The sequence below is a fragment of the Nuphar pumila genome, chromosome 2 (genome assembly GCF_984573655.1).
Source record: "Nuphar pumila chromosome 2, dmNupPumi1.hap1.1, whole genome shotgun sequence".
NCBI classification, from domain to species: Eukaryota; Viridiplantae; Streptophyta; class Magnoliopsida; order Nymphaeales; family Nymphaeaceae; genus Nuphar; species Nuphar pumila.
The window spans coordinates 7817506-7842155 of record NC_143250.1 but is presented as its reverse complement, the minus strand read 5'-3'; the positions used below and the strand labels follow the sequence as shown (position 1 = coordinate 7842155).

Genomic DNA, 24650 nt, shown 5'->3' with positions numbered 1-24650 from the left:
CAAATGACTTCTAAAGTTGCTCAAACTAAGGCCTTATATTCTGACTTAGTACTGGATTGAGCTATGTTTCATTGTTTTTTAGAGCTCCATGATATTGTACTATTACTGAGAAATACTATCATCTGGGTGCCCAACCCAATCAACATCTAAATAGGCATAAAGATTAAAATATTAACTCTTATCAATGTTTAAACCATAACTAATGGTAGCTTTCAAATATCTAAATATTTGATTTACTACAATCCAATGAACATCAATGGAAGAATGCATAAACTGACACACTTTGCTGACAAAGAAACTTATGTCCAGTTTGGTAATGGTGATGCATTGAAGGTGTAAAACCCATTATTTTTAAGGATTATTAATAAATAAAGAATTCATTTTTTTATCTCTAAATTAGAAATGTGTTTTCTAGCTTTTGAATTTCATTTATTGATATATTACATGTTCATTTGTTTATTCAAGCTAATCAGGGCATATTTTGCATTTATAGAACTATTTTGGACTATAAATCACTATATATATTATATTTAAATATATTTTTGATGGAGTTTATAAATTATTGGAGTGTATTTGTGTGTTATGTGGCTCATGGTAATGGTTTATAGGGTAATTTGATAATTTTGGCTAATCTTGTTATAATTGACATTTTTTTTTGAGTTTTTGGCATTTGCGATCGCACAAGAAGGGTTCGTTGTATTGAACAATAATTAAGGTTAAAATTTTGGGGGCATTACAAAATGGCAGCAGAGTAGTTTGGTAACAGTGGCCACGAGATGCGAGTAAGATGATCGCCGCAGGTAAGGTATCCATTTCTAAATCTTGTAGATGCACATATATGAAATGTGTCAATATTAAATGTAAAAGACCGGTATGATGTATGATGTTTGAAATGTTGTTGATATTAACTTAGAAATATGCGTAAAACTCATATTTATTATGTGATCTTTTCTTCTCGCTAGATGGTTTGGGTAAAAAGGGTCAATGACTTCATAAATACTCTGACCTATTTGAGTGATTGTATAAATTTTGAGGGCAAAATTTCTTTTAAAGAGGGTGGAATGTAAAACCCATTATTTTTAAGGATTATTAATAAATAAAGAACTCATTTTTTTATCTCTAAATTAGAAATGTTTTTCTAGCTTTTGAATTTCATTTATTGATATATTACATATTCATTTATTTATTCAAGTTAATCAGAGCATAATTTGCATTTATAGAACTATTTTAGACAATAAATCACTATATATATATATATTATATGTAAATATATTTTTATGGAGTTTATAAATTATTGGAGTGTGTTATGTGGCTCATGGTAATGGTTTATAGAATAATTTGCTATTTTTGGCTAATCTTATTATAATTGGCATTTTTTTTTTAGTTTTTGGCATTTGTGATAACACATGAAGGATTTGTTATATTACTTGGGTAGCGGTCTTTGCAGTCTTTGAAACCCCTCAATCTTTTTGGGTATCGATTAATTGTTCTTCACATTATTAAGGTAAGATACCTTACCTGAACTTATAGAGAGCATGTTTAGGCACTAATTGTGTAAGCATAATGTTGTTGCACTGAATATTTAAATGAATTGCAATTACAAGTTATGCTCACACACTTCACTTAGTTGTAAATATCTAGGACTCTTGTGATTGTAGTTCGGAAATCATGCTTGTCATGATTGTAGTTAGCAGAATATAAAGTGTGTTTGCTGCAGGTACACCTGTGTGTGAGTTTGAATGCCCGTGCACTTACGAATGTATAATATGTACAATATGTGTCATCATACTTTGTTTTGCGCATACTATGTTGCTTTGTGTGTTTGTATGAATTTAATACATGGTACACATATAATTACTATGAATGTGTGTAAGTCGTGTTCGATGCATACTGCGAATGTTATAAACTGTTTTGAACTTATGTCTTGTTTGCTTGAGAAATATATGATATGATGTATGGTGTGATGGTCAGTGAGATTTTGACCTACCCTTATACATTTATATCTAAGGTGATATATCGTTTCATGTGGTAAAAAATGCATATGACTTTTACCGTGTGTGCAAATCTTGAACTATGTAGGAGTTATGTATGTTGAGGTTTAGTTGCTTCGAATTATGAAATGTGCATATTCACGTATGCATGCATAGAACTCATGTTTTGTTTACGTATGCTTCGAGGTTCAATTTATAAAATGCAATATTTCTTGTGGTGATGATATAATGCGTAGGATAATATGCTTATGTATGATATAATTTAAATGCCATGTGATATAAAATTATGAAGGTATGCGATAAATGTTTAAGTTCAGTAGTGAACTATGATGAATGAAACCTTATTAGTTAAATGCGTGATTTTATGATTTAAGTGTCATATGAAGTGATGCATATTGAATATATACATGTTTGTGCCGTGTTGGTGGCTATCGACCCTCAGAGTGGTCAATTGTATTGATGCATGTATCATAATAGCTTTCATTGGATATGGTACTCATTGAGGAGCTGTTCTCAAAGGATTCTCTATGAGGGTGTGCATGACCAGATCAAGTAATCCAGCTAGAGCGGTAAGTCTTTGTGAGAAAATACATTGTTCAAGAGCGAGTAGCCTGCGAAGATGGTATATTCCTATAAGAAAGTGTATTGTCTAAGATCAGGCAGACCATCCGTCTAAGACAGTAACTCCTTGTGAGGTTGTACATTTCCTAGACCAGGTGATCCGGCATGGATCCTGTAAATCTTTGTTATGATTAAACAAAATATTATGATGAATTGTGGTGATCTTCTAAGTTGATTGAGATAGCCAGTTATGAATTTATAGATTTGGTTTTTCTATTATAGCATGATTATATGTTGAACTCAGATGTGAGAATCAGATCCTTATTGATTTTAGATCTTAATATGAGGTTATGATTGTGACGCTTATGTTAGCGTATAGGTGACTAGGGGTGAAAAAATCTGACCTGACCCGCCAACCCGCTTCTTAGCCGGGTTCGGGTTTGGCTTAAATGGGTTCATGTCATAAATGGGTCGACCATCCTAACCTGTTTATTAAACGGATCGGGTTCGTGTTAGGGGTATGCCAATCCGCCAACCCGGCTAACCCATTTAATAAATGAGTTAGGCGGGCGAGTCAACCCGTTTACCCGAACCCGACCCGCCAACCCGTTTACCCGACCCGTCCTATTTATTAAATGGGTTAACCGTGTCATGTCGGGTTACCCGTTTAATAAATGGGTCGGGTTCGTGTTTGCCATAGCCGATCCATTTAATAAACGGGTCAGGTTCGTGTTGAGGTATGTTGACCCACCAACCCGACCCGATTGCCACCCCTATAGGTGACACACCTACAAACGACTAGTTTTGACTTATTAGGTGAATGATACATCACGCCGACATAGTTACATTGCAAATGATTGCATTATGATTGTTTGAGTGAATATATCACACCTATGTATCATGATTGATGTGTATCATGAATATCTAACTAAATTACTTAAAATGTATGTGCATATGTTTCACGTTGGAATGATCACATGTGATTTGACTTATTGTTTATAAGAATTATGAACGCATATGAAAATAATGCAATGATCTGAATGTCTTAGATGCATATATATATATATATATATATATATATATATATATATATATATATATATATATTTATGCGATGACTTGTATGACTTGAATACATATAGATTATGCTTTATTGTGTGAGTTAATGTTGAATAGAATATTAAGTGATGAAATACTTTATGTTCGAATGCTTGAAATAAATGACTCATAGGACGTTCATTTGTCTATCACCTGACGATTGATAAATAATATATCATGTCTTTATCTTTAAATGCTTGATATATTTTCTTTAAGTTTGAGTTTGGGTTGCTTTACCAGATTTTAGCGAGTCTGACCTTGTTTTATGGGGGGCAGGTAATGCAGGTAAAGTATAATGAGTAGTTGGAGCAAAGGGTCGATCGAGTTGCATCCTCGAGGGTTCACTCTTACCTTGCGATCTTGATATTCATGATCTTTTTGGTTTAAGTACTTGATAATGTAGAGACTGAAGTGTTATTTTTATACTCTAATTTGAAATGAAATTAAAACTCTTCATATTTTAGTCTTATATTGTACGTGGTTTGAAATGTGTATATCCCATACATTTTGATTTGATTGTTATCTTTAGTATAACCTCGCCCAAAATCTTAACCATTTTTAAAATTGTTTCCGCATTATAAGATCTGATTTAATTATACTTATAAAAAAAATAGCCTCAAAATTTCTAAATTTGAACAATAATTAATGTTAAAATTTTGGGAGAGTTACGGAAGGGCTCTTACAATACTCTGATATTATAAAGGATTAGGAAGAGGGACTCCAGAGAACAATAATGGTAGCCATAGAGTATGAGAAAGGATTGGCTTCACTCATACTAGCTCGTTCAATAATATCATAAATGTATTTGCAATGAGAGAGAAATAAACCTTTAGATGTGGAGACTTAAATTCTTAGAAAAAAATTCAAATCACCAAGATCTTTAATAGAGAATTATGCATCCAATTTATCAATAAGGTGTTGAATATGAATTAGAGAACTATCAATTACAATAATATCATCAACGTAAATAAGTACAGAGATTGTACTATAGGAGGAATGCTTTAAAAACAATGAATTATCAAATTTGGACCCAACAAAACCTTGTCCAATAATAAATGAGCTAAGTCACTCAAACCAAACTTTGGAGGCTTGTTTAAGCCCATATATGGCCTTTAGAAGCTTATACACATATGAATGATTCTTCTTATCAACAAATCCTGGAAGTTGAGCCATATAGACATTTTTACGTAAATATTCATGTAAGAATGCATTATTAACATCTAATTGTCTAATTGATCAATTGAAATGAATAAAAATATACAAAATAATCTTGATTGAAGTTGTCTAAACTTCATCTCAGTCGAGAATTAAAATTCATGCACTATAGTTTGTTCTTGTTCTTGGATAGATCGTGTTTCAAAAATTTTAGGTTTTGGAACAAAATTTTATAATTTTTAATTCTTAAACCATAATGAACCAGTACACAAGATTTTTATCGTGAGTTCTTCATTATATAAACTAACACCTATAAAAATATTGGCCATAAACATCATACATTTTTAGAGAAACAAAATCAGCAAAAATGTGAAACCTTTACAGAATTTCTCTGAGGATATAAATTCTGTGCTAACTTGAATATGTTTCCTTAAATAAGTCTTCCATATGGGTTTCTTTCTCTCATGTAGTTATTTTCTAAAAAAAATGTGAGAGAGGGAGAGAGTTACCTACTTAATTTATTAGTAACTTTTCTAATTAGATTTCTTAAATATATATTGTTTAGGTATCCCTAACCACCTAGGATTCCTAGTCAATTAGTCTAATTAAATATTTTAGAGGGAAGGTGGGGCATCCCACCTTGTGAATCCTTGTTCCTAATTAATTAAAAACCAAATCCTATTTTTTTTCAAATCCCTCAGCTAATTAACCTAATTCTTAATTAGAAAACTAACTATTTTTTTTACTTTAATTAAGGTAGAATTTCTAGGCAATTAGAATTTAAGAAAATAGAAACTTTGGACAAGTAGGATGGGCCCAGATAGGGTGCATATCACCCTCTTGAATCTACTTCCTAAATTACCTACTTAATTTAAATTAAATTCATAATTCAAATTCAAATTCAAATTAGTTTCTAATTTAAAATTCTAATTGAATCCAAACCCGAATTAGATGCAATTATATTTAAGTTAAATCCATATCCAATTCCAAATTTAAACCCAACTAAATTTAATATTTAAATTTAAATTCAATTAAATTCCAAATTTAGATTCACATTTAATTAAATCCAAATTCATATTCAATTAAATCCAAATCCAAATTGATGTTTAATAAAATCCAAATTCAATTTAATGCCAAATTCAAATTTACATGTAATTCAAATCAAAACTCAAATTATAATTAAATGAAATCGACTCCAACTTAAATTTAAATTTCAAAAGCATATTCACATCAAATTTTAAATTTTAATTAAAAAAATCAAATTAAATACAACCCATAATTGAGACATAAAAATCATCTTTATTCATTTTATAAATAGAAAAAAATCACAGATATTACATAGGCCTTCTTGCATCGACTCTTGATGAAGAGTTATACTTGTCCCTAGATCCTTGACCACAAAACCAGATTTAGTAAAGATGAATGGACAATTATTATCCTTTGTAAATCACCCAACTGATGTAAGATTATGAGCAATGCTAGAAATATGCAAAACATCATGGTGAACAAACTTATTATTTGAAGCAAGTAACATGGTTTGGTTTAATGTAAACCTACATCTACCATCTCAAAGGTACTCAAGATAAAGACTCGCGAGTGTCAGCTCTACATTATCAACAATATATACCAAGATCAAGCCAAGAAATGTGTTCGATTACTAGGAATCTCTATCTTTTCCATTTTACATGATATTTTACCTTTATCATAGGTGTTCCCATTAGGTAAGTCTCCATTAGCCATAATGGCCTTTATCATAGGTGTTCCTTTATCATAGTTGTTCTCTTATTCTTAGGAGGATTACTTATAACCTTCTCATTCTTATGAGTTGTACTCTTATCCATTTGGCTGGAAGTCACTGATCTTTTCTTAGATTCTTTGGACTGATTTGGATCATATCCATTTGATCCAATATCAGATCCATTAGCTTCAATAGAAGGAACATATAAAAAAGATTGCATTGATCTTTATTTGAAGATTTTGAAAGAAGCATATGTTTATGAGCTGCAATAGTGGAGATTGTGGTATTTTTTTTTTCATTTGAGAATGCAAGAACCAAATATTCTTATGGAAAGATCAATGTTTTAATTGTAATATTTGTTAATAATATTAGCCTATATGTTATTGTATTGGCAATATACTGTTACAACACGCATTTGGCTTTGAATATTGTATGTTTCAGTGTTGTGCCACTATGATATTAATTAAAAAGGATATGAAAATACCGACAATTGCTATAAATGAAGATATTAATCTTCTTTTCTGGTATAAACATACTGTCAGCAATTTTTAATCACTGTTATTCTTAATACGTCAAAAAAGGTAGCAAATTGGGGCGGAAGATGTTTTTGACCTATACTAGCAGTAGGTGTAAAGTGTCACTATTGTTTTGATCTATGCTAGCAGTAGTGTATTGTCGCTATTGGATTTAAGTTTTAATAGCAAAAGCTGGCAACTATCGAAAAAGTAGCTTTTGATTGCCCCACGTAGGGTCCATATTGTGTGCAATTAATATCAACATTAAAATGTTACTGCGCTATTTGTTTAACTTTTACCGATATGAAAGTCTTATGCCAGTAATATTAGCGACAGTGGGATATGGTGACATCAAAATGACATTTAGGCTACTGCTGCTAAGTTGTTTTATCGGCACTTTAGCGACATATATCAATGCAGCTAAAGCCTTTTGTAGTCTTATAACAATGCACATGCCCAACCTTGGACGAAACCAAGCTAGAAAATGGAACTTTGAGGCATGGTACCAATATGGAAATGAGGGAGAAGCATCTTCCATGGTAACACAATGCGACTATAACACAAGAAAGGACTCTGAACCTATGAGGTTTTAGCATCATGGGTACTTTTGAACCCTTTGAGCATTTCCAGATGCAATTATTGGTAAGGGGTGGTAAGCATAGAGCAGAAAATCCTAAAGTTTGTTGTCAAATATTGCAGTTTTTTTTATCTCCCAAAAAGGATTTTTCACACACAGATGTCTGCTTGTAACACTACCACTCTCTACATCTCTGGCAACAAGTTCTCACCTCATCTATGTTTTTGATTTTAGAGTCCAAACACTAGATTGATACCAGAAGATTTGATTGGGGATTCAAAGAAGGAACACAACACTAAACAAGCAACAACCACAAGAAAAGGCTTTTAAGTAGTTCGAAAATGTACTTATGTCTATGGGAAGAGCTCAAGATGATTTTATTAATGAGAACCAATCATCGATACAAGAGAAAATAGTTAAAACCAAAGCAAAACTATAACTAAGAAATCATTCAGTCTTCCAAATGAAACAATGTATGTAGCCAAGTTTTCTCCTCTCAATCACCACGATAGGATAACCCAAAATCTCACCTTTGACAGCCTTCAATGGAGGAAAACCCCTGCACAATCCCACGTTTTGTGTCTCTTTTAGTTCTCTTATTTCTCTATTCTCTTTAACCTTAATAATAAACCCGAAACCTAAGAGGTAACTCTCAAAACCACCAACATCCAAAATAGGGAGTGCTACAATACCCTTTTCTCAAACCCAATGTGGGGAGGCCTCTCTCTCTCTCTCTCTTTGATGATCAAGTTGGGGGATTAAGATCTCCTCTTCTCTCTAGTATTCAAGCCCTACTTGTTGCTATATAACTAGGCAGTTATTCAGCCACCCATACCAGTGGGGTTCGAACTTTCAAGTTCACATCATATGGTGACTTTCACAAACTACTCATACCAAACAGACTTAGGCCCCCATTGGTCTCACCCTCTCTTACTTGTTGCACAAGGAAAGCTTAGCATATTGGTTTCCAAAAACCCTCACAAAATATGGGTGGTCAAGTGGGTCCAATGAATGGACTCATTCAAGCCACATAATTATAGCCTCTAGAAAGTTTCTCTTGTCATCCAATTTCAATGGTGGGAGAAACCTGGGAACCTATGCAGCGTAAACCCTAACTCTGTTTAAAAAATGAAAAAAAAAGTTTTCTTTTTTTTAAGATTGCAACTCTCCATGCACTCTAACGATTGAATGAAAAAAAAGGTTAAGTGTGATGCACAAAGACTGCAACACATTGCGGTTTACACCATACTAAAAGAATGCATAGAAAAGAGAGTGTGTTTACGACACAAAAAAAAACCCTTAAATTTTTAGGATAATTTCTAGTTGATGGGATAAACGTGTAATTTTGCATCACATTTTAACCATTTCAGTCTCTCATTCAGACAGAGTAACAAGAGTTATGAGTGGTAATTTGAGCAATTTGGTAACATGTAAATGGCATGGCACTTTTAAAAGCGAGAAAATGGTAAGAAAAATGCAAGTAGGAAAGAAAAAATGATTCAATCATTCCAAATGAGAGAAATTTTTGAAATGAAAGCTTTTCTAAAAAGTGTGCTTTTTGATAGAAAAAAATTGTCCACCTGGAGGGGGTGGACAAATTTTTCCTATCATTTTTTATTAGGGCAACCATTTACCCACAACACATCTCATCTCATGAGCTTCTATATGAAGAGCTTCCTCCATATTCATCTTCCTCCCACCCACCACCATTTTCAGTTCTCTCTCTCTCTCTCTCTCTCTGAGAGGGGGCTGATCGAATCTTCCCTCTATCTCATTGAGCTGAAAATGGTGGTGGGTGTGCTTCCCCCTCCTAGGGGGCAGTTCAACTCTGCCTTAAGCTAATAAAATGAGCTGAGTTAGACTTGATCAAGCTTGGCTAGTTTTCCTTATACTCAAGATCAAGTTAAACTTAGGCTTGCTGAGCTAGCTCGAGCGAGATCATTTTAACAAAAGAGATTATTTCAAGGTGGGACGAAAAAACTGAATTGTCAACCCTGCTACTCATTGTTATATATATATCCTATTAAACATGTATGTTTAACCTCAAGGGCATGTTTGAAAGTGGGAAAACAAGTGTGAAGATTAAAATGAAAAAAAATCTTTTCATGCAATTTCAAACGAGAGAAATTTTTTTATATAAAAATGGTCATGCTTTTGTATGATTTTACCATTTATACATATGAAAATTTTCTCCATCAAGGAGGTCGAGAAATAAAGTCAAAATTTTCACTTTTGTACGTCCCATGCATTTCGTATAATTTGAATATTCTAATTTTCTAAGAAAAATTGCCACTTCAAAATATAAGCCAAAAGCTTACTAGAAGAGCCGAGCAGCCCTTGGTTAGACTTGGGTTATGCGTCAGAAATTTACGTAACAAACTCATTGAGCTGAGCACAAGCATATTTCAGAGTAGGGATGCAAATAGTTTGGATCCAAAACCGCTAAATAAATGGGAATTCGGATCAGAATACAAAAAAAATAGAAAAATCTCCATCTTGGATCACAAACCATTTAGATCTGAAACAACTAAATGCATGGGAATTTGGATCAGAATCAGATCCGAAACAGCCAAAAATTGCGAATCGCTCTCCTGTTTCAGAGGTTCTAAGAAGTTAATTACCACATGCCAAACTGAGTTGAGTTGAGCAACTAGGTTAGTTTAACAATGTACATCTGTTGAACGTAGCCTTACTGCTGCTTATAAGAATGTAGACAACCATCTGGGCTAGGTCAGCCTGCCAGTGGCTTGACCCAACCTTGAGTGGGTTCCATTTTGTTTGGTGAAAGAAAATGGTGATAAAAAAAATTGATGGAAAATAATCGTCATTGATCTGATTACATGATGCACCTTTTTACAAAATGTACATGACAAAACGATTTTACAACGGCAACCACTATGGAATCCTACCCTCTTGGATCTCATCCTAATTTCCTTACCATAACCTTGATAACAAGCTCTTAATGTTGGTGAGTGAGGATAAGGTAAGGAGATCGATCAAATGAGCATCAGTCAATAGAAAGTGAATACACGAAAAGCAATGCAACCAAATGTACACATTTTCTTTTCTTTCCTAATACTCTCCCTAAGTTGCGGCGTGTGGATTCAACATCCCTAACTTGTTCTTGAGTCGATGAAATGGGTCCACTGCCAAGGACTTAGTAAAAATGTATTGTGAATGGGAGTGAACAAATTGAATGTAGATCTTATCGTGAATGACATGACAATCAATTTCAATGTGTTTTGTCCGCTCATTGAAGACCAGATTAGCTAAAAATGAAGGGCAACTTAACTATCATAAAATAATGTCATCGGTTTAGAATGGTGAATTCCAAGATCCATGATAAAAGACTTGAGCCAAGTTAATTGACAACATGCAATGGCCATGGCCCGATATTCTTCTTTGGTTGAGGATTAAGCAAATGTGGTCTATTTTTTAGTTTTTCAAGACATTGGGCTATTTCCAAGTAAAATAAAGTATCCCAATGTGGATCATCGTGTCATCGGACATGAAGCCCAATCCTAATCACAATAACCAGTGAGTTGTAGCTGTATAGAAGATGAGAGAAGAATACCTTGCCCTCGCATCCCTTTAAGGTATCACAGAACCCAAAGTGCAGCTTTCATATGCGGTTCTCTTGATTGGTGCATGAACTGACTAAGAATGTGGACCAAATATACTATATCTAGTCTTGTAATGGTAAGGTAAATGAGTCTGCCAACGAGCCATCGATATGAGGTGGTGTCATTCAATACTTTTCCCTCTTCGTTAGTGAGTTAGAGAGATGGATCCAAGATAACCACTATCACCAAGTATATCTAATAGTTATCTTCGTTGGGACAAAAAAAAAACCTTGTTTGGGTTGGGCCACCTCAAGGCATAGGAAGTATTTTACCCATTCAAGATCATTAATATTGAACATATTGTTCTAGGTGATTTTTGAGAGTCTCAATATATCCAGCATCATTTCCAGCAATTATGATATCATCAACGTACACCAAGATGAACACACAACCAACTAATGTGGATTTTGAGAATAAGGAATAGTTTGCCTTTAACTTACTGAAACTGATGCTTTTAAGTGAGGACAAGAATTTGGAAAACCAATTGCTTGATTATTTAAGGCCATAGATAGACTTATTTAGATGACATACTTTATACTCGCACTGACCAGAATATCATGGTGGCAAGCTTATATATGCCTCCTTATCCAAGTCACCATGCAGGAAGGCATTATTGACATTAAATTGGTATAAACTTTATGTTTGGATGGCAATGATAGCAAGCAAACATCAAACAATAACCAATTTGGTAACAGGTGCAAAGGTTTCATCATAGTCGAGCCCTTTGACTTGTGTGTATCCTTTGGTTACTAAACAAGCTTTGTACTGTTTGATGGATCCATTTCATCGATGCTTAATTTTATAAACCCACTTGCACCCAATGAGTCTTTTATCGGGAGGTAAGGAAACATGAGCCCAAGTATCATTGGCTTATAGTGCCTGAATTTCAGTTGTCATTGCCTCCTTCCACTTGGGACCTTGAATGACTTGGGTAAAGTTTTTCAGCTCAACGATTTGGGTGATGGATGCTAAAAAAGCTTTATGAAAGTCTAAATTTTTTTTGTAAGACAAAAAATGAGTGAGAGGGTACCAAATGCTTTTCGCCATATCCGTCTCAGACGTAGAAACTTGGACAATAGTGTAGCATCTATAATTATTGAGATATCCAGGTTGAGATCTGAACCTGGTGGATCTTCTTAGATTTGGATCAGTGGATACATGTGGCTCTTGGTTTGGATCTGGATCATGCGATTGATCATGGTTTGGATCAGGCTCGGGTTCATGGACATGGTGTGATACGTGATCCATAGTATCAATTGGAAAATGTAGAACGTTGTCTGGGGAGGCATTTATGATTGGTAGGGGTAATACTACACCACAATCTTTTTCAAATGCACTTGGCATGTTATGAAATGAAAAAAATATTTTCATGAAAAGTTACATCCCTACTAGTAAAAATATTATAGTTATCGAGGTCATAAACTCGATAAACATTTTGACCATATGGGTACATGATGAATATGCATTTTTTTGCATGAGAATCAAACTTATGTGAGTGATGAATGTTAATTATACGCATAACATAAATACCCAAACACACACAAATGTTGGTAAGAAGAATTTTTATTAAATAGGATTTTATAAGGAGTTTTGCCTAGTAGTGGTTTTGTAGGAACACTATTAAGCAAATATACAACCATGAGAATGCATTTTCCCCAAAACTTTATGGAAAAATTTGCTTGAAAATACAGGACTCATGCCATATTTAAGGTATCACGGTACTTGCATTCTACGACCCCATTTTGTTGAGGTGTGGACACGTAATTGTGTTAGTACACTACCCCTTGGTCACGAAGGAAAGATTGCATTTCATTAGAAAAAAAATTGGTTTCATTGTCACTATGAAGGTGTTGAATTTGAGTACTAAACTGGGTTTTAATCATGAAAAAAAATTATGCGTGAACTGCATGGTTTCAGATTTGTATCTTATTAAATACACCCAAGTGCTTCTAAAAAAAATCATCAACAATGGTTAAAAAATAGTGTTCACGTGAAGTAGACGGGGTTTGGTATCCACTCCATAAATCACAATGTATTAATTAGAAGTGGGTTGTGGTTGAGATATAACTAGCGAGAAAAGGCAAATGTGTTTGCTTGACAAAATGACAAATCTCACAATGGTCATAAAAAAGCAAGCATTAATCTTACTGGAAGTAACAAGAGTTTGAAGGCACTTATTGAAAATATCTCCAAGTCTAGAATGCCAAATATGGGCTGGTGTGGTGGTAGCCAAGGCGATCTCACTGGTTGTCTTAGGAAAATAAGGCCCATTCCATCATCTACCTGCTCTAATCGTCTATTTCAAGACACAATCCTGTAATAAGCAAACATCATTGTCAAAACACACTGAACAATTCAGGTCTCAGGTAAGTTTACTAATAGAGATTAGGTTGAATTTGGATTAAAAAATGCACATGACATTTGGACGACAAATCTTTGGAGTCAATGTGGCATTGTCAATATGAGATACGTGGGAAGTGATTCCATTGGCAAGGCTGACTGGAGGGCAGGACACGGGTGTAGGTGAGTTTAGATTGGAAAAAGAATCGATCATATGGTAAGTTGCGCCGATGTCAAGAATCCAATATTGTGAAAGAGAGGCAACAACAACAAAATTTTGGACATTACATGTCAAGTTCGCTTGTGGTCTTGCTCGATTACCTTGGTTGATGAAAGCAAAAAATTGTTCGACTTGTTCCTTGGTGAACTGCTAGTTGGGTGTTGTTTTCTCACTTGAAGTAGATGACACAAGAGCAGATTAGTTCATTTTGGCATTGGGCATCTCTTTTCCCGTCTTTGTCGAGCGCATGTTCTTCTTGATCATCTGATTTGGGAACCTGTGAAAGTGGTAACATTTTGCCTCACTCGATCATGTGATTTGGGAAGCTGTGAAAGTGGTAGCATTTTTCCTTAACATGACTATATCCTTTCCGCAATGATTACGATGAGATTGAGTTCGTGCATGACAACCGTTTTTTGAGTTTCAACAACCGCAACAAGTGGCGCCTTAATAGTGGCACTAGGGGTTACATGCATATCATGTTGCTGCTCCTCTTGGATGATTAGGGAATATCCCTTGGATACCATGGGAGATGACTGCATGAGTAGAATTTAACTACAAACGGTGTTGTAGTTATCACTCAGGCCCATTAAGAACTGAATGAGACAGTCTAACAACAGTTGATCATATACGGATTTCATGGCATCGCATACACACATGGGAAACGGGACGCAAGAATCAAGCTCTTTTCATAAACCTTTAACTTTTGTGAAGTAATATGCCACTGAATTTTGCATTTACTTGGTATCGGATTTGATAGATCTTCAATACATCGGATTGAGAAAAATGCTCCTCAAGGTCTTTTCATGCCTCCGCTGCACTTTGAGCATACATGACGCTCTTTGACAAGTCCTCGTGAATGATGTTAAGGATCCAGGAGATGACCATATCATTGTATCTCTCCCACTTATCAACCATCTTAGGTGGATCCACATGCTTTACCATGGTGGCATTGACGAAGCCCATCCATCTTGTTTTTGGCACCAAGTGCCATAGACGTTGCCCCCTTCCACATTGAATAGTTCTTCTTAGTGAAAACTTGAGACCTGAGTAGGGCACCTGGATTGTCTGAATGATGGATATAGAATGGGTTCGAATGAATCGAATAATCGCCCTTTTAAGGTTGGCTGCCATTGTGGTCGCTGAAATCCATAGAAGATAGGTCTTAAACGCCTGCTTTGATACCATGAAAAAAAATGGTGAACAAAAAAAACGATGAAAAAGAATCTTCATTGATCTAATTACATGATTCACCTTTTTAGAAATATACATAACAAAACGATTTTACAATATAAAGTGGACTGAAAATCATAGCAACCACTATGGAATCCTACCCTCTTGGATCTCATCCTAATCTCCTTACCATATCCTTGATAACAACCTCCTAGTGTTGGTAAGTGAGGATAAGGTAAGTAGATCGATCAAATGAGTAGCAAGAAATGAAAGCTAAATACACCCAACGCAATGCAACCAAATGTACACATTTTCTTTTCTTTCCTAATAGGATTGTATGGTTCACTGATGAGCGCCTTTCTGGTAAAGTAAATCCTATCGTTTGGTGGGCGAGACCCAAGGCTAGTTTGGGCCATGCTTGCTGAATTAGGAAGCAAAAACAGGAAATGATTCAGGAAGCAAAAACAAGAAATGAGACCTTTTAATTTAAAAAAACAAAAAGCTATGAATCAATTTAAAAGATAAACATGAATAAATAAGAAAGCAATATAAGAACTGAATAGGAATCAAATAAGAAGCAAATAAAAACTAAAATAAAAATACTATTATTATATTTTATGATCTTTTTAGTGTATGAATTAATTTTTTGTTAAAATCTAAAAATGGTTACAAATTTAGAGAAAGTACATAAGAAGTAAGTGAAAGAGTGAGACAAAGCATATGAAAAAAATGAAAAAAAAAAATACCAAAGAAGCATATAGAAAGCTTGTAAGAAATAATGGACGAAGCGTGTGGGAAGGATAGAGAAGCGTAGAAAAATCGAGATTCTAATGAAGTTTCAAAAGCCAAGAGTACCGCAGTTTCGAAATGAGTTTATGAGAAGCGCACTTCCCACCTACCCAAGAAACTTTCGAAAACTTTGGTTTAGGCTGCCAAAGGCCCAAAATGACTTCAAACCTGCTGGGTCAAATGGCCACCTTTTAGGAATCACAACTGTCTAATTGAGAGTAAACTAAGTCCAAAGAACTTTGAGTGAAAAACTGTCCAAGGCACCTTGAATGCCGTTCATCGTCAAGATGAATGATGCTGAGACTCCATAAAAAAATAATGGGCCCCACCTAGAATCATCCCACAAGAATTTGTGATGCTGTTCAATTTTTTAAATGAAACGCCACAACTGGGGAAAATGTGGAATGCTAAACATGAACCTTTTGGTAGGTTTTGCGTGTTGTATATCTTAAGAGCAGATGAGATCCAAGGGACCTTGGCTGCCATCCATCATCAAAATGAAGGGTAATCAAGAACCATCAAAAGCTTTTTGTTTCGAATGAATTTCTGCCATTCTATTTTTTCAACCACTGAGTGAATGACATGACATCCAAATTTTTTATGGGACCCATCTAAGTGGGGGCCATCCTTTTTGACAGCTTTTGGGTACCGATTATCTTGACAATAAATGGCATCCAAAATACCTTTGGCAGTTTTCAGTCCAAAGTCTCTTGGACCTGACCTGCTCTGGTTTATCTTGACAAGTGAATGACAAACAAGGATGATTGGACTTGATCCACTCTTCTGCAAATTATCCTACCAATCGAACCACATTTCCCACAATCGACTTGGCTCACTACCCCCTCATGAGATCCACGTGACTCCATTCTTGTAGCCTTCATAAGTAATGAATCATAATTGAAGCACATTAAGCACCACTTATGTCGCAAAGACTAAAAGTTACTCATATCTGACCCAATCTAATTCAGAGCCGAGTCCGGGTTCAGGTACAGGTACAGGTAGAAATTGTAAATCGATATAGGTTAATAGATTTAGATATGTATCAGGTTGGGTCATCAATAAACCCGTTTTAAAATTAGGTCTAATAATTAGACCCAACCAGTGTTGTGAGAGGCCTACGCCTCAGTACCTGAAGCGTACGCCTCAGAGGTGAAGCGCACTCTCAAGGTACTGAGGAGCTGCAGTGATGCGCCTAAGGTAAATATAAAAAAAGAAATCTGATTATGAGCATTAAACAAAGGTCGTTCTGAACTTATGATGCAGCCGAATACGCATTAAATTCAATCCATTAACATCCCTACAAAAATGCCACATATTTTTGCGATATTTTAGATATACCACTGATACTTGAGAGTCTCACGTTGTGAGAGGCGTATGCCTCAGAGGCGAAGCGCAGGCTCAACGCCTCGCTTCGCCTCATCTCATTTAACAACCTTGGACCCAACCCGACCCATTTTGTTTAGGGTTGAGTACGGCTAAAAATTGTAAACTCGCTTGGGTTAACGGGTGTGGATTTCGGTTGAGGTCTTGATATGATTGGTATTTTAGACCTAATTACCTGTTAATAAAAAAACATGTAAACTAATAGAATCAACTATTCATTAAGAAGATTATATGTTAACAAATAAAAAGTTTATTAACATTTTAAACAATGCCAAAATAATATGTCAATACCAACCAATCACTTGAAGACATCAAATACATATCATATTAAAAAATGATTTCGGGTTCTCAGTTCGAGTCAGTTCACTTATAAAACGGGTTTGGGTCAGTTGAAGAATGAAACAGGTTCTGGTACATAAATCGGGTTAGGTTCGGGTTTGTGTAGGTTCAAGAATTAAAAGGTTCTGGTACATCGGGTCAGTTTATTTTGGACCCAACCCGAACTTATGAGTCTACTAAAATCGGATCAGGGTATAATCGGATTAGGATGTCAGGTTATATCAGACATAGTTGCACCCCTAATGTTGCCACAGGGGGGCTGCAGAAATGCACCATTTTTGTAAGCTTTCGTAGAAAAGCCTAGATTTTCGAGTTGCACAAACATGGCTCAAGTGGCAATGGAGCGCCACTCATCAGCCGGGGCATAGCCCAGCAGAGCAGCGCCCCACCAAAGCACCACTCAACCAACACAAGGGTGGCACCAAAGGCCCCACATCTGCACCATACAGCATACTGAGCACCACCTAGTACACTCCATCGAACCACTGACCATGGCCGACTGTCATACCGTGGGCCACTTGACATGACCAACTCCATTTCACTGATTCAGTTGGCTGGTGGCCAAGCCCTAGCTTCAAACACAAGTTTTTTTTGGAGGGGGTGGGTGATAAAAAGTTAAAAACACAAGCCAAGTTAGCCGTTCATCTTTCAAAATTCAAACACTTTTTGTTTGCCCAGCATCTCATTCAATTCCACAAAAGCAGAGAGTTAAATTTAGTCTTCTGTTGAACAGTATACACGTGAGTGGGGAAGCCAACCGAGGATTTCTCCTTCAGACAAAAATGTCTGAATCAGGTCCTGAATTCACTCCCCCAAGATGACCAAAACAACCCTACACTTGCAGGGTCTTCTGCAGACTGCAGGCACTGCTGGATGCAGTCTCTTGGGAGCCAACTCTCGTGAGAGGTTGCCCGTGTCTTTCAGGAATCTAGGCGTCCTTTCCCTGCTCAATAGTCCCAGTAAGATCTGTTTCTTTTCCCTGCAGATCCGCCATCTATTCCACTTGAACATCTTTGTCATTTCGTGACAGCTATGTTATGTTTTTTTTTTTTCTGTTCTCTGTTGATTTGGACGCATCTCTGTTATATATGATATCTGTAAAGTTACCAACCATATCCTTTTTTTTTTACACCCCGAATCGGTAACGGTGTAAAATACTGAAAATGGTCTGTTACAGAAATTCGTATTGCTCATAACGACGCATATATCTTACATGGTTATTTCATAATCAAATATAGTTTATGACAGTGACAAATGGTGGATGTGCGCTTTGTTATCATTCCATGGTTTTAGAAGATTTGCTATTGATTGCTAGAATGTTTCCCACCAACTTGGATTTGAGCATTTGATGTCTTGCCAAAACACCAATAAAATGGTTATTCAATTTATCAAACAAATCTGGGTTTTTAATCAATCGATAAGCTTGATATACAACTTGAACTCTGAGTCCATTCAAGATTCTTTTCCTACCACTAAAAGTTGATGATGGAGAGAAACAAACCAAACCAAACCAAACCTGGACAAATTAGCCCAATTCATTTCCCCAGAATTTACATAAGAAACGGCTGTTGAATGCATCACCGAGTAGACAAATATAATAATTCAATATATATCTGAATCCCTTTACATGTAAAAAAAACAGATCTACTATGAGCTTTTCACTATCTGAATATTAATTGGAACTGTAATTCTGATCCGTTCAGCCAACATCCGATTAGTCGGATATAGTAATGAGTCTTGACAGCATCCAATTCCAATTGGAACCGTTTACATCCCAAAACAAGCCAGTTATTAGCCACTTATTAAGCCGACACCACACATACTCATTGTTCAGATACTTCTTTGTAAATTACCACCCACCCCCCAAAAAAGGACAAATCCTCCCTTGAGATTCAGTGGTCATTTCAGAAGATCAAAGCACCAAAGAAGCCATTTCCTTTGTCCAACCATCCTCCGTATCTTTGATTATTTAAATCATACACCAAGTAGACCAAAATTCACCCCCTTCACTAGTTAATTCCAATTTCTCCACTCCCAACACACCCCAAGGTCTTTGTACACTCCCCACCCACACCCACAGCTATGCAAGGATCAGAATCAGCAAGCAATTGCCATGGATGCTAGTGTTTGCAGGCTCCTCCCCCTCCTCACTCTCCTCACCCTCTCAGGTATGCCTCAACACCTCACAACCCCATCCCCATCATAGGAAGCTCCTCCTCTCTCTCTCTCTCTCTCTATCTCTCTCTCTCTCTCTCAGCCCCAAGACTTAATCCCAAAGATGGGTAAACAATACTAATACAATATCTTTTCTCTCTCTCTGTCTTTCTTGGCACACAGCCGCAGCAGCAAGAGGGTTGGTGGTGAGGGAAGAGCCCTATGTGGGGGTGAACATAGGGACGGACGTGTCCTCCATGCTCTCCCCCACCGAGCTGGTGTCCCTCCTGCAGCTCCAGCAGATCACCCACGTCCGCCTCTACGATGCCGACCCGGACCTCCTGCGCGCCCTCTCCCGCACCAAGATCAGGGTCATCGTCGGCCTCCCCAACAACCAGCTGCTCGGCATCGCCTCCTCCAACACCTCCGCCGCCGTCTGGGTCAAGACCAACATCGCCTCCTTCTTCCCGGAGACGGCCATCTCCGCCATCGCCGTCGGCGACGAGGTCCTCACCTCCCTCCCCTCCGCCTCCTCGCTCCTCCTCCCCGCCATTGAGTCCCTCCACTCCGCCCTCGTCTCCTCCAACCTCGACTCTGCCATCAAGATCTCCACCCCCCACTCCGCCGACATCATCATCGACCCCTTCCCCCCATCCCAGTCCTTCTTCAACCACTCCCTCGAGCAGTACCTCCTTCCCCTCTTGTCCTTCTTGCGCAGGACCAACTCCCCGTTGATGCTCAACCTCTATCCCTACTACGTCTTCATGCAAAGCAAAGGGGTAGTACCTCTCGACAATGCTCTGTTCCGCCTTATTAGCCCCACAAAAGAAGAGGTAGACCCCAATACCCTTCTTCACTACACCAATGTCCTCGACGCCATGATCGATTCGGCCTACATCTCGATGGAAAACCTCAACTTCTCGGACGTGGTGATGCTGATCACTGAAACAGGGTGGCCTTCCAAAGGGGACCCCAAGCAGGAGCCCTACGCCACCATCGACAATGCGGACGCCTACAATTCAAATCTGATCAAGCACATCCTCGACAAGAGCGGGACGCCGAAGCGGCCGGCGATCACGCCGAGCGTCTACATCTACGAATTGATGAACGAAGATGTGCGATCGAGCCCGGTCTCGGAGGCGAATTGGGGGATGTTCTACGGGAACGGCACTCCGGTGTATCTGCTGCATGTTTCTGGAAGTGGGCTCTTCATGGCGAATGATACCACCAACCAGACCTTCTGCGTGGCGATGGATGGGGTTGATGGGAAGGCGTTGCAGGCGGCATTGGACTGGGCTTGCGGGCCGGGACACGCGAATTGCTCGGCGATTCAGCCGGGGGAGCTGTGCTATGATCCTAACACAGTGAAGCACCATGCTTCCTACGCATTTGATAGCTATTATCAGAAGCATGGAAAGGTCTCTGGTTCTTGTGATTTCAATGGTGTGGCAATCATCACCACCAGTGACCCAAGTAAGTGTTTTTCTTACCTTTGAACTCTTTTGGAGGTTTTCTTTGTCTTTAAGATTGTGGGTTGCTTTTGGTTTTTGCTAATTGTGGATGGATTTTGGTTTTTGATGACCATGATATGAGTGTGGTTGTGCTGCATTCAGTCTTTCATATGATTAGCTTTTGGGGTCTTCCTTATTTCTGTTTGGTGTGGTTGTTTTTGTGTATTGCAGGTAGTGGTAACTGTATTTTCCCCGGCAGGTAAGAATATCTGATCTTTGTGATCTCCTTTATTTTTTCCATTTTGCTTTTGGTGTTTTCTGATGATTTGAGATTTTAGGTAGTGATATTCTTTTGGGTTTTTGTATGAACATGGCGTGTCGTGGGGTCTACTAAAACGGATTCTTATTGGTTTAAAAAATGTCACCTGCTAAAAGTGGGTTTTGTTTCACTTGGGGACCGTTAATAAGGTGCCAAGGTGGTATTTAACTCTATGCAAAGCATGCCATTTATTTAACCCGCAAAAGGAGCTGTATGGCATTACTGTATACAAAGTAGTGAACATGATATGCTCTTTTATGGACTAAATAATAGCTTTCCTCTTACAGTTGAAATAGGAATGGCTTAGGTTTAATGTTTGGCCATGTCTCTAGTGGGGAACCATGGGTGGGTGCTTTATTTGCTCAATGAACCCTTACGGTCGTTCTGCATGTTTCGTTTGGCAGAAAACACTCTTTTGGATTGAATTGTGTCCATTCAAAACCTGATTTTTCAGTTGTGAGCTGTTAGTTTTTTTTTCGTGACCAAGTTTCTTGCCAAAGCGGGTAATCGGGGTCACTGACACCTAGGTTATTACTGAGCCCACTAGTGAAAGGCACCTGCACAGCTGGTGGGAGTTGAACCTAGGAAGAAGGGGTCAGCACCTTCTCATCGGGCCGGCTACCAGTTTTTTCCATTATTCTCCCTACCCTTATGCACGATAATGGAGACACCCCCACCTTTTTTGATTTTCCAATTGAAATTTTAGGACAAATTACCCTTCTGTGATGCGATGCATGGTTACCGGAACCGCCCCTATAAGGGGGGAGCTTGCTTCCTAAGTGGGACGCCTCTGTTTTCCCTCTAACAGACCTAATAGGTTCAGCGGACTCGTGCATTTACTTGATGCCCTCACCTAGTTGGCATGGACCATGCGCCTCCATCGATTTTCCCTATTCCTTCATGATCAAACTTCCCTCTCATCATGTCAAAACTTGTTATTTTGCTCATCTATCTTTCACTCCTTGTTCTTGGCTTGATACAGCAGCCTGTCCCAAGTCCCAACAACTCCCAACTGTTGTTTCTGGGGAATCAATCACTCATCTTTCTTCTTTGCTTTGGGATGAAAGGCAATTCCTTTCTCCAACCAAATAATATTAGTCTTTACGGTCGACTACTTTCCAGTTTTCACATCACTTTTCTTAAGATTACAGTAACTGTTGATTTGACCTGTTATTCCCAAGCTATTCTGATCATGTATCCACTGGAGAACCAAACTTTCTGGAGCTTCAATCTCTCTCTCTCTCTCTCTCTCCATGAGCAAAATAGATTGGGAGTAACAGTTCAAATCAACAGTTAGTAGGAAAAGTGATGATGGAAACTGGAAAGCAAACGAAAGCAAAAAAGAAACGTGAGGTGAAGAAATATTGGCCTGCTAGGATTTTTCTTGATACAATACAAAAGCAAGTTGTTTTTCATGAGAATATATTGGGAAAATCTTGAAATAAAAATAAGGAATTCAAAATGTGGGAAAATTTTAAAAATGATTTGGGGAACAAATTTTAACAAAATATTGAGATATTGATATCAATGCAATATGTCTATTCTGTTTTTTGCAATGTGTGTCAACAACATTTTGATTTTTTTCCTTTTGCTTTGAATAAGAAACCTTTAGAAAACATTAAATGAAGAAATTAGAAAATATTAAATGAAGAAATTTACTGATGTGTTACAACACGTACACACGCACACGAACTCACATGCACACTCACTTGCTTTCCCTTCTCCATTTTTTTGGCTGTAAGTTGTGAACTTATTTGTGCAGTATGAAGCCGGTTAACAACACAGCCAGAGCAAGCAATGCAACCGCACCCAGCAAAGCTTTGAAACTGGGAAGGACGGTGAATGGTGGTAGCATTGTCAAGATTCTGTTTATAATTACCATGGTATTCACTTTTATAAACTAGAAAGTAATGTAGCAATTTTTTTTGTTTAATTTTATTTATTTGTTATTCATTTGATTTTGTATGAAGTGCAAGAAAAGTGCACCCTTTTTTGCTTTTCCTTTCTCTTTTCTTCCTTGTCCTTCAACTTTATTCCTCTGGGCGTCTATATGAGTAAAGTGGCCTCCTCATCGAGATTGGGGTATTAGACTATCGTAACCCACTCATTTTGTGTTCAATGACTCTCATCATTGGACTACCCCAGAGGTTTTGTAGCCCTAATCAGGTTTTATTAATCCTGTATTACAACTCTTATCTAGCTTTCTTGCTGTTTTATGATGGGCACACACCCTTGTCTCTAGATAGAGTTTTGCTGCTGTAATAATTTTCGTCGATACCAATGATTTTTTTAGCCTCAGAAAATTAAAATTTTATCTCAAGAAAATAAGATTCAAACATCAATTCCTACTATTTTGACCATTCTAAACACACCCATGTCTCCGATTTTGTCAAAACAACCCCTCCCCTGTGAGGTTTCCTTACCCACAAGGATAGCAAATATTATGGGGTTCCGCGTGGTTGGTAGGAGCTATCAGTGCACGTCTCTCTGTGGTGGGACATTGCAGGTTCAAAACCTCAGTGATACGTTGAATAATAACTGGTGGGTGTCTGCCCAACCGCAGCTTGCCTTTCCAAAAAAAATATTTTAGCTTATATATATATATTTATATGAAAAATGGTAGCTGCATACACCGAGCCAACAATGTTTTCATGTTGTTTTTTAGAATATCTGACCATGCGGCGGTTGATTTTCTACGAAATGATGTTTGAAACATGTTTTTTTGATAAAAAATATGATTTTTAGGACTTGAATATTTAAATAAATCTTATATTGATATTTAAATATTATAAAAACCTCCTGTGCATAGAAAAATAATCCAAGAGTCAAATCCTATAAAATCATATAATGCATTTGTACGGTCAAATTGAAGGAAAACTTGAAAAAAACACTTTCAAAATTCGGTAGGCAACTACTGCCTACTATATATATCATTATTATTATAAAAAGCAAAAGCAAGGGCTGTAGGTGCAAAAATTTGGCTGCCTTATAAATTTTTCTTAATTAACATTCTTGTTACATGAATTGATGTCATTAACTTTACTTTACTTATAGATCCAAGTCATATGGACAAGCTGCTTATCCTTCTAATATATATATATATATATATATATATATATATATATATATATATATATATATATATATATATATAAAGTATGTGGTAGCTGCCTAACACTTTTTTTTAGCTTACGGTCAACCTACTAGGTTTTAGAAGGATTTTT

At 37.0% G+C, this 24650-nt stretch overlaps 1 protein-coding gene across 1 annotated transcript; it reads left to right on the top strand.

Moving 5' to 3' along the window:
* Positions 1-19521: 19521 nt before the first annotated feature.
* LOC149844632 (glucan endo-1,3-beta-glucosidase 1-like) lies at positions 19522-23378 on the top strand. Its single transcript, XM_089997278.1, has 4 exons — positions 19522-19670; positions 19840-21129; positions 21339-21366; positions 23189-23378. Exons 1-4 carry the CDS (start codon positions 19616-19618, stop codon positions 23328-23330), a joined length of 1515 nt encoding a protein of 504 aa, XP_089853404.1. The 5' UTR covers positions 19522-19615; the 3' UTR covers positions 23331-23378.
* Positions 23379-24650: the final 1272 nt, after the last annotated feature.

Bases quoted from the DNA above. Each gene is read 5' to 3' on its own strand.
- LOC149844632 (XM_089997278.1), top strand. From the start codon at position 19,616: ATGGATGCTAGTGTTTGCAGGCTCCTCCCCCTCCTCACTCTCCTCACC. The intron at 19,671-19,839 runs GTATGCCTCAAC...CTTGGCACACAG, and splicing joins CACTCTCCTCACCCTCTCAG to CCGCAGCAGCAAGAGGGTTG. The intron at 21,130-21,338 runs GTAAGTGTTTTT...TGTGTATTGCAG, and splicing joins CATCACCACCAGTGACCCAA to GTAGTGGTAACTGTATTTTC.